General features: G+C 40.3%; 1 protein-coding gene across 1 annotated transcript in view; it reads right to left on the bottom strand.

Annotated features, from left to right (window-relative positions):
- Positions 1-13,223, bottom strand: part of Npc1a (Niemann-Pick type C-1a) — a 379,153-nt gene that overhangs the window by 18,360 nt on the left and 347,570 nt on the right. Inside the window, exon 11 of the mRNA XM_068283957.1 lies at positions 6,710-7,576. Coding sequence (XP_068140058.1) covers positions 6,710-7,576 — 867 coding nt within the window. The remainder of the gene's footprint in view (positions 1-6,709; positions 7,577-13,223) is intronic.

Below are 13,223 nucleotides of genomic sequence, written 5' to 3'. Positions count from 1 at the left end.
GTCTCATTAATCGTAGGCGTGTTTATAAGATTTAGATTAAACACAATAGCCTTTGCTGCAGATATTAAAGAAATTTTCAACTGGTTTACCTGGGTAAAAATTGTCAAAGAAGACGCAGTCTCACAATGCTTTTTATGGAGAAATATGTACACCCAAATACCACTAACAGTCTACCAGATGACGTCAATGATATTCGGAGCAACCACCTCATTATTTATAGCACAATTTGTAAAAAAACACAATTCGGCGATACATAAAAGTGAGGCACCAGAAGCAGCTCAAGCCATCATTGAAAACCACTACGTCGACGACTATCTGGATTTAAAAGCAACAGTTCGCAAAGTTGTTGAGATAATTCATGCAGTAATTAAAATACACGAAGCGGAACATTTTGAAATTCGAAATTTTATTTGTAATAATCATGATGTTTTACAGGAAATACCCGAAGATCTACGTGGTCCGTCAAAACGGATACGATTGGGCAAAAAGGAGACATATCTCAAAAGGTTCTCGGCATGATTTGGGACGCACAATGAGACATATTTATTTTCTAAACAACTACAATGCATAGCATAAGCGAGGACATTGAATGGAACAAGGATGCCTACAAAAAGAAAGATGCTTGCAGCAGTCAACTCAATATATGATCCCTTGGGAATGGTGACTCCAGAAACAATAAAAGGTCGGTTATTGATGCGTAATATTTGGGAACTTGGCATTAGATGGGATGATGACATTAAAGGCGACCCAGTCAAAAAGTGGCAAAAGACTACATGATGTCAGTATACCAAGATGTTACTCCCATCATTTGTCTATTGCTACGAAAGTCGAACTACACGTTTTTTGCGACGCTAGCAGCAAAGCATACGCTGCACATACAAGGGTGCAAAAGCCGCAACAAAATATGACGTCATGCTTATAGCTTCTCGGGCTCGAGTCTTACCTGTGAAACATGTTACGATCCCAAAATATTGGCAGCTGTGATGGGATGTAGACTGGCGGAAACTTTTGAAAACGAAATACATTTAAAATTTAACGAGAGGCAAAAAGGTCCAGCCTTTCTTGGATTGGATAAAAAAAATTAGGCCACAGCCAAAATTAAAGGCACCAACCGAACCAGGGCCTATGATGCTGGTTCACCAATAAGACGTCCCATTTAAAATACTAGAAAATAGAATTTCGAAGTTCACAAAACTGGTAAGAGCCACAGCATTGGTCAAAAGATTTATAGAAAATGTATAAGCGAAACGCTATAAGATGGAACTCCGTCGGGGCAATATCGTCGTGGAGGAGTATAATTGGTCTCTATCAAAATGGTGTCTCCATGTCAAAGCGAAATGTTTTCACAACGACATAATTTATGCTAAAACTGTCGATATCACAGGGGTTTTACGTGTCACTAAATATTGTCTTTCTATGAGTGAAGATGAAATTCTACGCATAAACAGCCAAATCTTGCGTGCTATTGAGTCGGATGGAGATCAAGCATTAACAAAACTTTGTGAACCATCAACTGATGATACAACATTTTCACAATGAAGTCCAGTATACCGTAATACAAGTCGTCGTACATACATTCAAGTCGCAGTACTAGATGCCGAAGATGAATACCAAGATCAAAGGAATTATCAATGAATGTATTGTAGACGCAATGCCAAACCGGTTAAAGCGCAAATGGGTCTACTACCCAAGAAGAGATTCTCTACATCTAAAAAACCCTTCACACCCGTTGGCATGGATTATTTCGGCCCGTTCTATACGATATATGGCTGGGGCTCCAGCGGCCGGTACAATAAATGCCTGCGAAAGCGATATGGCGTTCTCTTTACATGCTCTCACTCTGTAACTACAGATTCGTGCATTTTGGCAATCTAGGGGGCGGAACTATGTCGCAGAAAATATCATATTATTTGTATTTAAGCTATATTACCGAAGAATACCATTTCTGTTCTTGAATCTAGTCTGTAAGAAAAGAGATGGTCACACTCTTTATAAAAACGATGGTGTTTAAGAATAAACATCGCGTTCATCTGAAATGGCTTCACCAAATCAGATTGAACAACGAAATACACAAAACATACAAGAAAAATAAGTCATAAAGATTCCTATGACAATTATTGCTTAATTCCAAAAACAAAAATAGCTGATACAAATTCATATTTCAAGTATGGCTCAAAAACCAAACAAAACATGCATCCACACTCTGTGGAAAACACTTAAGATTGTAACAGCGGCGCGGTATCAAGTAACCGACGCTGAGCATGAAATATAAACATTAGAGTAAGCATTTTTAAGAACAATTGTCGCCTCTTAGAGTCTAAGAATTCTTTGATGTCCACAAGACGTTTGTTAATAAAATCAGTTCTTATTTTGAATTCAACAGATGAAGATGGTGTTTTAGTTTGCGGTGCTAAACTCCTCTTCAGATGGCGAGAAAAAACGCTCTCTAAAAAATAAAACATAATAAAAACGACGGCCAATTTCACAACACTGCCCATATGTCGAAGCACATCCGCTAAAAAGTTATCACTTATCTATAAATCATAATTTAACTGCCGCCGTGTACAGACGTGTTTTTTAATGCACTCCGCAAAATTGAGTGTAAAAAAAAAAAACCGCGTTTGCAAAAATTTATGTAGGGCTCTCAGTCGCCTCAGAGACGCCTATTTACAATCATATTGTCATTAGATTGCTCTAATAGCAATAAATACTAAGTTGCAACAACAAAGTGCATAATTTTTACAAAAGCCATGTCCACCAATTCGGGCCCAAGCTCTCTCGATCCCCAACAGCAACAGCTACAAGAACTAATTGTACAACAACAACGTGAGCGTCGACTCTCGGTCGCGTACTTTTCGGTGGTGTCGCCGACCCCACTGAATGCTAACGTAAACAATAACACCGAAAGTGCCAGCCACTCAGCAATCAAAAGCAACTTACCGTGGAGAGAGCAGTGTGCTTCTCCATCAATAAGGATAACTGGGTCACCGATTGCACCGACCAGCACCGTCAGCTCGTTGACAGCAACTACTGCAACGTCTGCCGAAGTATTGACCTGCTTCAAGCCGTCAACGACAAGTCGCCCTGAGTCAGCCACAATTGTAAACCCAACGACTTCTGTCCAAACTGGAATGGATAGATATATTAAAATAACTAAGCGGAAGCTAAGCCCGCAAAAGAAAAAAGTGGCAATACCCCGAAAATAACCAAACCAAATAACCGAGTAGCACTCCTAAGCGGGAATCGTTTTAAAATTCTTGCCGATCAGCAAGATGATCAAGCCGGCGCTGTAGATAAAGTTAAATCGGCTAGACCACCGGCCAACTACAGAGGATGTCCTGTCTTTAAGGATCTAAAATCTCACCTAAACGGGCGCAAACCCCCAGCTGGACCCAAAGTCACCGTCAACGCCTCTAAAACTACACCGGAGGTATTCTTCGCCAAGGCTGTTAGATCATCTAACATGCCTGCTACATACAGTCCTAGTGTATCCTTCGCTAGTGTGCTCCGAACTGGACAGACGGAGCCCGCAAAAGAGACCCCGTCACTCCACCATCTACAGAATCAGCAACCTAGCGCACCAGAGCTTGGCCAGCAAACTCCAAGTGGTTTAGAGGCCCTATTGATCTCACTCAATCAAAACATGACCACTTTTATGACGTTCATGCAAAACTGTATGCACGAACTGATGCGGAATCAAAACCTGCTTATCCAGAAGCTTATCGAGAATAAATAATGGCTTCCCTACGTCTATGTCTTTGGAATGCTAACGGCATCTCCAAGCACAAAAATGAACTGCAACTATTCCTAGACTCAAGTGAAATCGACGTTTTGCTGATTTCGGAAACACATTTAACATCAAAAAATAATTTTCAAATACCAAAATATACCTTCTATGCAACAAACCATCCAGACGGAAAAGCTCATGGCGGGACTGGTATCCTAATCAAAAACCGTATAAAACACTCGTTCCTCAACAGATTTGAAACACAGCACCTACAAGCAACTGCTATAACCGTCCAAACCAGCTGCGGCAACACTACATTGGTTGCCCTGTACTGCCCACCACGCTTCTCAATCTCTGAAAAGGAATTTACCGATTTCTTTAACACACTCGGAGATCGCTTCATTGCAGCAGGGGACTATAACGCCAAACATACGTACTGGGGATCTCGCCTGGTAAATCCTAAAGGCAAGCAGTTGTACAACACAATAGTCAACATACGCAATAAGATGGATTGCGTCTCACCGGGTAGGCCTACTTATTGCCCCACAGATCCACAGAAAGTGCCTGACTTGATTGATTTCGCAGTAACCAAGAGGATTCCACGTAATCGGATCACTGTGGATACACTGCTAGATTTAACTTCCGATCACTCTCCAGTGCTATTCACACTATTAACAAGACCTCAAGTACTTGATCGCCCATATAGGCTTACAAACAACAAAACAAATTGGCTTAAATTCAAAATGTACATGAGTGCCCACATTGACTGTTCGCCGAAACTGGATGCTGCAGAGGACATTGATATGTGCGTCTCTGCACTTGAGTCTATGATGGGAGCTGCAGCAAGAGTATCTACTCCACCTGCCTCTTCTTACACTAAACCTGTTGACAGGCCTACGAACCGGCGGATAGAACAATTAGTAACGGAAAAACGACGTCTAAGAAGAGAATGGCAGATTACTCGCTAACCAGCAGCAAAACTTCGCCTAAGGCATGCTAATCGCAACCTCTCCCAGGCGTTAAGACAAGAGGAAAGCTGGGCTCAAAGAAAATACATAGAAAAGCTCAGCCCAACCAGCACTAAACATCCTATGTGGAAAGCCCACCCAACTTTAAGCGCTCCTACAGAGACAATTTCACCGATAAGGAGTCCAACCGGTGGATGGGCCCGCAGTGACAAAGAGAGGGCATCCGTATTTGCCACACACCTTAAAATGGTTTTCCAGCCAAATCCAACATCAAACTCATCTGTACTTCCCCCTCCGATCACACTAACAGATAGTGAGTACTCGGAACTCCAATCGGACGAGATCACTGCAGTTATTAAAAACCACATAAAGCCAAAAAAAGCCCCTGGCCATGACCTAATCACACCGAAAATGATTCTGGAACTCCCTATCATTGCCATACAATACATCTGCAAACTGTTCAACGCTATAATAAGAATTGGCTACTTCCCAAGAACATGGAAAAGGTCCACTATCATCATGATTCCTAAAGTGGGAAAGGACAAAACCCAGCCATCATCCTATAGGCCAATTAGTTTGCTGCCATGTCTTTCGAAGCTTTTTGAAAAGGTCCTGCAGATCCGACTAAACTCATTTCTGGCATCGGAGAATACAATCCCTTCACACCAGTTCGGCTTCCGCGAAAAAATATGGTACAATTGAACAAGTCAATCGCATAACATCCGAAATACGAACAGCATTCGAACTAAAAGAATACTGTGCGGCTGTCTTTCTTGACGTTGCCCAGGCTTTCGATAGAGTTTGGCTGGAGGGTCTGATGTTCAAAATCCGGCAAAAACTCCCACAGTACACCCACAACGTTCACTTTTGCCGATAACACGGCAATCCTCAGCAGATCCAAATGTCCAATACAAGCCTCTGCAAAATTAGAGGAACATCTCAAGGTGGTAGAGGAATGGCTAACAACCTGGCGTATCCGGGTCAACGAGCAGAAATGCAAACATGTTACATTTACGCTAAACAGAAGAAACTGTCCAGCTCTAATGCTAAACAACGTACCAGTTCCTCAAGCCGTGGATGTCACTTACCTTGGCATCCACCTAGACAGAAGACTAACTTGGCGCAAGCACATCGAAGCAAAAAAAGTCACAGCTTAAACTGAAAGCGAGTAGGCTACATTGGATCATCAATGCTCTGTCCCCTCTACGTCTGGAATATAAAGTCCTCCTATACAACTCCATACTGAAACCCATCTGGACATACGGAGCCGTACTATGGGAGAAGGCAAGTACCAGCAATGTCGATATTATACAAAGAGCGCAGTCGAAAATTTTAAGATCAATCACGGGGGCCCCGTGGTATATACGGAACGGCAACATTCAAAATGATCTAAATATACCTACCGTAAAATCTGAAATAGGTAGTCAACAACTAAAGTATTCTGCGAAACTGGATGCACACCCAAATGTTCTTGCCAATTCCCTTACGCGAACTAATAATAGAACTCGTCTTAAAAGAAATGACAGACCAACCCAATAACAAGTGATTCGGGCCGCCTGCAATATCCCCAGGATTTATCTTAAGTACTAGATTAAGAAAAATATCTTAAACTTGTTGTTAGCCTCTAATTTAAGAGTAGATTCAACAAATAAATATTAAAAGTTAAAAAAAAAAAAAAAAAAACTTATCTATAAACGGGCACAGTACGTAAACCGCGCCTAGCAAACTAAGCTGCAAACTAAGTTGCTGTTCCTTACATTCAAAGTTTCCATAAAAGAGAAATTAAAGAATACATATACAATTAATTTAATGGAGCTCACGCTCTATCTCTCTTTCTTTGGTTGTTTTCTCTTTTGCAGTCGGGTAGACCAGGTCCCGGCGGTCATATCCCGGGGAGGACGAACGCGTTTGGCAAATTACTATCGTATACCAAGGTTACATCCTTAATTACTTAAGCATTTAAGTATTCCATTTAACGTTGATATTTTTAAATTTAATTTTTTTGTTCACTTACCAATATAACTCAGAAGAACAGGTAGAAAGATGAGTCCATGTGCTGCACCAATAATCACAATTCCTAAATACATTCGAAAATAGAAAACCTGGAAAATCTGACTTTTAGCGAAAGCTAATACTAAAATCCCAGCAAACTTTGTCAGTGTAATGCCAGAAAAGACTGAACTACCCATTTTTGTTAAACTCTCCGTAGCTCGTTTTATTTGAGATGTTTCTTGTGAAATTGAGAAACTATGAACCAAATGAGAGCAAAATTCTACTGAGATTCCTACAGCCATTACAAGATTTACTAGAGAAACAGCATTTAACGATATATTCCAAAAAAACATAAGACCGCCCATATTAACTACGATCATGGTTATAGTAACGATGACAACAACAGCGGAATGAATATCGAAACCCATTAATATGAAAGTAGCTATAAATATGGAAAGAACTGAAGTTCCCATGCTTTTTAGTGTATCCGTCCACATGGATAAATATTGCTCATAAAACACGTAAAACACCGAATACGGGAAAACTTCGACCTTCAGTGCTAACTCCAAAGGCATGCCTCTCGATATTAGTTTGCCTTGTATCATATGTGTAATGTTAGAAGATATCCTTCTAGCTGATTGTAGAGCCAAATAATAGTCAGATGAGCTTTTTAATATTGAATGATGAGCCATAAAAAAAGAAGCGTTAAGAGTAAGCAACTCCTGATTGTAGCTATACTGAACAGCATTGCTATAGGCAGCATGACCAGCTTTAACACAAGTATCATCGGGATTATCTTTTAAGAAAAAAGGTAAATATTTGCCAAAGTCTTTCTGATCTGGTCGTTGAAATTCATTTTTTTTTATAGCGCAAACTGAGCAGGAAGTATCTGAAAAAGAAATAGGAAATTATTAACATAGTGCTTAAAATGAGTTCAACTTTTAACTTTTAGTTTTTTATTCATTTTTACTTATGTTATTGAATTAACAAAAATTAGCCTAGAGTCATGTTTGCAAAATTTGGTAAAGATCGGGTGACTATATCATATAGCTCCCATAGGAACGATCGGTGGAAAACAGTGACTGATCAATATCTTAGTTATTCCATATGCTATGATTGTAGGCCGTTCTATCGCAAGCTTTAGCCTTTTTAGAAAAAAACATTTTTCCACCTTGATGGCCATATGTGAGGAAAGAGTTACCAAAAATTACGGACGAATAATGATTAAAATATGCAACTTAAGTTTTGGGTTCAGTGTAATGACTTATCCCATCTCACACTCGGCCTTCTTGATTATTTATCAGCCTCTTATGTCTGATACAAAACTCCAGAATTTCAGGTTGTCATTGCTAGTGGTAGTATATTTTGGTCCCTCGGCGTCTGTTGCTGATTTTCGAACATCACAGCGCCCTACACATTTTAACTTCACTATCTGGTATGGTCCTCAAAATTCGCTTGCCAACTTGTTGCCTGCTACAAATTAAGTTTTACGAATAGCCACCAGATCTCCGACATTGTATTCGACCTCCCTCCTTCGGTTTTTATCAAACTGTTCTCTATAACATGTTTAGCCATCTGTTTCTTTTCATTTGCTTTGTCAGCATGTCCTGCCTTTCCAAGTTAAAGGTATCAAACATTTCACACTCGAGCAACTGTAAAATATCGATTTTTCTGCCGCTCCTCATTTTCACACCTAGCATCAGATCAAATAGAGATTGCTTTGTGGACTTATGCACAAAGAAATTAATTAAAGTGTATATATTGTTGATCAGGATCAACAGCCGAGTCGATCTAGACATGTCCGCCCGTCCGTCCGTCCGTCTGTATGAACACGTAGATCTCAGAGACTATAATAGCTAGAGACATCAAATTTGGTTTGATTAACCCTTTAGTAAGCGCGCAGACATTTGTTGACAATTTTTTGACACGACCCTTGCCGCCCCCCGCAATTTAAGATAAAAGCATTTGTGAACTATTCTAGCTAGAGACTCCATATTTGGTATGCATATTTGCTGAGTAAATGCGCACATTTTGTATGTGTAAAGATTTTGCCCCGCCCATTTCCACCATCGTAATTTGGAAAAACTCGATTATTTGGCGCACTTGAATTTGATACTAATGTCCAGCAAAATACCAAATTTGATCAAAATCGGACCAGTCGGAGTTGGCTGGTGGGGGGCTAGGGTGCTCGTATGTCTGTAGAACAGAATTTTTTAAAAAAAAATTGGTAGATGCTTTTTTACACCCTTGCCAAAAGGGTATTTTAAATTTGGTCAGAAGTGTGCAACGCATAGAAGGAAGCATCTCCGACCATATAAAGTATATATATTCTTGATCAACACGACAAGACGAGTTCAAATAGCCATGTCTGTCCGTCCGTTCTTCAGTCTGGATCAACGCAAACTCCTCCTAGACCGTAAGAGCTACTGAAAGCTGAAATTTTGCACGTAGGCTAGTATATACTGCAGGGGTTGTATATCTCGGATTCAGCCGAATCGGACCACTATATCATATAGCTCCCATACAAGTGCCACAGTCACGAACAGTGATAGGACCCTTTCGCCTTCTTCGGTGTTCTGTATGAGGATTGCTCCTAGTCCCATGTTGCTTGCGTCTGTTTGAAGAACAAATAGTTTCGTGAAGTCCGGGCATGCTAACGTTGAATGCTTCCTGATGTTCTTCATTCCAGTGCCACCTTGTTTTTTCATCAGTAGTGCGTTTAGTGGATGCGTTAGGGTTGCAAATCCTGGTACGAATCTTCTGTACCATGACGCTACACCCAGGTATTGGCGTAGTTCTTTCACGCATGTTGGTGGTTTTAGCTGGGCTATTGCTGCTACTTTGTCTGGGTCCGTGGCTATCCCATTTTCTGTCACTACGTGCCCCAGGAACTTTAACACCTTTCGGAAGAACTGGCACTTCTCTGAGTTGATTCTTAGGTTTGCCTCTTTTAGTCTTCTGAATACTTTTTGCAGGTGTTGCTTGTGATCTTTTATTGTTTTGCTCACGATTACTATGTCGTCTTGGTATGCAAATGCTGTTTTATCGGGATGTCATCCTTCATTGTGATCCTGTGTATCCCTACTTTTGACGGTCCCTTGATTTTCGCCAACTCCATCAGTTCGTGTTCTAGAAATGTGTGTATTTCTGATTGCTCTTCTTTCTGTGTCACCATGATTTATATGCGTTCGGTTATCCTGCCCTGCATCCTTTTTGCCGTTGGAATTTTTATCCTGTGGCCTCCGCATGCTATTTCGGTGTTCATCAGCCTTAAGAAATTCCATCCTAAGATTAAGGCATCTATTCCGTCTGGCATGATGAGAAATGGTATTTTCATTTCTTTGTTTCCGAATCGAACATATCCTGTCCACTGCTCGTTGATATTTCTGATCTTCCCGTCTGCCATGTATACTTGCTTGTTTGTGGTCTCTCGGTCTCCTTTGTTTCCCAGATTTTCCGCCATCTGTCGGCTCATGAAGTTGCTTGTGGCTCCAGAGTCTATTGTCGCCTTGATCTTTATACCTGCTACTTCTATCATTGCTGACAGTTGGTCCTCCACCTCTATTAGCTGTCCTATCAATTTTGAGGTGCTGGTTGGCTTGGTTCCTGCTCTGACCTCATAGGCTGGAACCGACGCTCGTTTCCCGATCTCCAACAGCATTCTTTCGTTTTTGTTCCGATTTTTCCGCATTGCCAGCAGAAGATTAGTTGGTTATTGTTGCATTCGCCGGCCCAGTGTCCTGCCTCACCGCACCTCCGGCATGCCTGGTTCGGATTCATGACTCTTCCTTCTCGTATGTTGTTATGTGCTCGATTCTGGTTTTGCGTACTGGTATCCTGACATCTTCTGCATTGTGTTTCTTGGGGTCCGTAATTGTTTATCCCCTGTGATTTACTTGGCTGCTGTGATCTCTACGTGAGTTATTTCTGTGGTGAAATTCGGCTCTTTCCTGCTCCAGCATTTCATGTTCCTCCGCTAGTTGCATCAGTGCCTCCAGATTTGTGATGTTGTGTGGCCGAACAAATATTCGCAAGTCTGGTGTGCAATTTTCCAGAATTACTTCTAGTTGCTCAAATTGTGGGATCTTTAGAGGCCTCATCATTGTCTGCATTTCTACCATGTAGTCCTTAAAGCATTCATTGTTGCCTTGTTTCCGTGCCTTGACCTGATCGGCCAGTTTGGTAAAAAATCCCTTTGGCAAAAAGTATCTCTTGAAGCATTCTGCAAATTCTTTCCATGACGGCCATTGTTTATTGTTCGCAACATACCATTTTAGAGCTCTGTCTTTTAGCTATTCTGGCATCGCCCAAGGTGTCATATCCAATTCTATGCCGTACATGTCCGCTGACCACTCTATTTGTTCCAGAAATTCTAGCGGTTTCGAATTGCCATCGAACTTAAACGTCCACTCTCTTACTTGTTTAGCCACCTTGGCATACTCGGTAGTCCTGCTTGCTGTGTTTTGTGCCATTTTTGTGGGTTCGATTGTGTGTCTTCTTTGGTTATTTATCTCTCCAGTTTTCTCCAGCGCTCCTTCACTTCCCCATCTTGGTGGTACGAATGGGGGAATCGTCAGAGTAGCCATGTTTATTTAGCAGATCCTCCTTCTTCATGTGATAGATCCAATTTCTACCCATTGGCGGACAATCAGCAGCAAACAGGATCATCAGATAAGATATAAATTAAAATAGTCATAAGTACTTACATCAACCTACATATTTTAATATTATCATTATAAATTATATCGATATCCTATAAGACAAAAATGTTCACTAATAAGGCTGCAAAAGTGTTAGAGAAGCAGGCAGGGTTACATACCAGATTAAGGCAGTTGGAAGCACTAGATCCTAGAAGCATAACTAGCAAAGTTGTAGAGGAAGTAAAAGAGATAAGGAATCAATGGATACCTAATAACAAAAAATTTATTGAGACTGCTCCAAATTTCGATCATAATTATTTCAGAAATAAAATACATGAAGAAGCGTTAACGATAGTTGCCAAAATTATAGCCACAGGAGAGTCAGAAAAACCAGGCACTAGTAAGTCGGTGTGCGTTGAAGCTGAGGCAAACATGTCAGAGATAGTTGATAATAGCATAGGAGAGTCGCGCGGGAATGCGACCTCCAGTAATGAAAACCCTAAGGATAACCAGGAGATATTTATGGATAGAGTCCAACAGCTCCAGGAATATTTGGATAGAGTAGTCAAAGATTTACACACTTTAGACAATTCAACAGGCAGTGAGACATGCATAGTGTATGTTAATAAGATCAATTATTTATGGGAGAAAGTTCAGGCGTGCCAGGTACTGACAAGTAATGCGAGATTTAAGAATACTATGGATGATTTAAAATTCGATGTCCAAAATATATTGTCAATGCTAGAAATGAAAATGAACAATAGGGAAAATTGTAAGAGTGAGAATGTTACCGTGAGAGGCGAACTACCGGTGTTGCCCAAGATTCAGGTACCCACATTTTCTGGAGAGGCTAGAGAATGGGACCTGTTTGTGGAGTTATTTACAGAATTAATTGAAAAAAAAAAAAGATTTAAGTATTGCTCTCAAGTTTAATTATTTAAAATCCGCGTTAAAAGGCGAAGCTAAGAGCATGGTAGCTCATCTATTGTCAGGTTCAGCTGACAATTATGGTGCCGCTTGGGAACTGTTAACCAAGCGGTATGAAAATAATCGGAGGGTATTTTCTGAGCAGTTAAATCGGATCGTTGATTTACCGATGATCAACAATGAATCCTGCACACTTAACGTGAACCGCATTGTCACACAACCAACAAAGAATATAATCATGGGAGTCAACCGCATTAGTGGCAACTATGCAATTATTTTTTGAGCAGACAACCATTTTATCAAAAAGTTTAATTTAATTAAAAAAGAAAATCAAAGAAGCTAACATCGGCTATGCCGAAGTTTGTATACCCTTGCAGTCCTTTGGTAATAATAATTTTACATGTTCAAAATTTGTTTTTTGCAACTCAATTCATCAATATACAAACAAAACAATTTTACTCTCATATATGTAAATTTCATAGCATACTCGATTTTTATGAAAATGTTTCTTCTAGTTCTTCTATTATATAGTGGTCCGATCCTTATGGTTTTCATATTTTATTTTTGCCGGGTAATAAAAACCCACGAAAAAAAATTTCAGCCCGATAGCTCTTAAGACGGCTGAGTAAAACGAGTACGCATAGACGGACGGACAGACTGACAGACGGACATGGCTATATCGACTCAGCTTCTCAAGCTGAACAAGAATATATATACTTTATGGGGTCGAAAACGTCTCCTTCTGTGCGTTACAAACATCTGATCAATTTTATAATACCCTCTGCAAGGGTATAAAAATACAAAAAATAAAAATTCTAAGGGTAAAAATTCTGTGTATAAGAATATACTGACCAGTTCTGACACAAGGGTTAATGTGCAGAGAAAGCCTTCACAACTAAAGAATAAAAAGAGATGAAAGCACAAAAACAAAAACACGTATCACAGAGTCGCGGGTAGGCAAAAGACGAG

Source organism: Drosophila tropicalis, unplaced genomic scaffold, assembly GCF_018151085.1.
Source record: "Drosophila tropicalis isolate 14030-0801.00 unplaced genomic scaffold, ASM1815108v1 contig_258, whole genome shotgun sequence".
Taxonomy (NCBI): domain Eukaryota; kingdom Metazoa; phylum Arthropoda; class Insecta; order Diptera; family Drosophilidae; genus Drosophila; species Drosophila tropicalis.
This window is presented reverse-complemented; position numbering and strand designations above follow the sequence as displayed.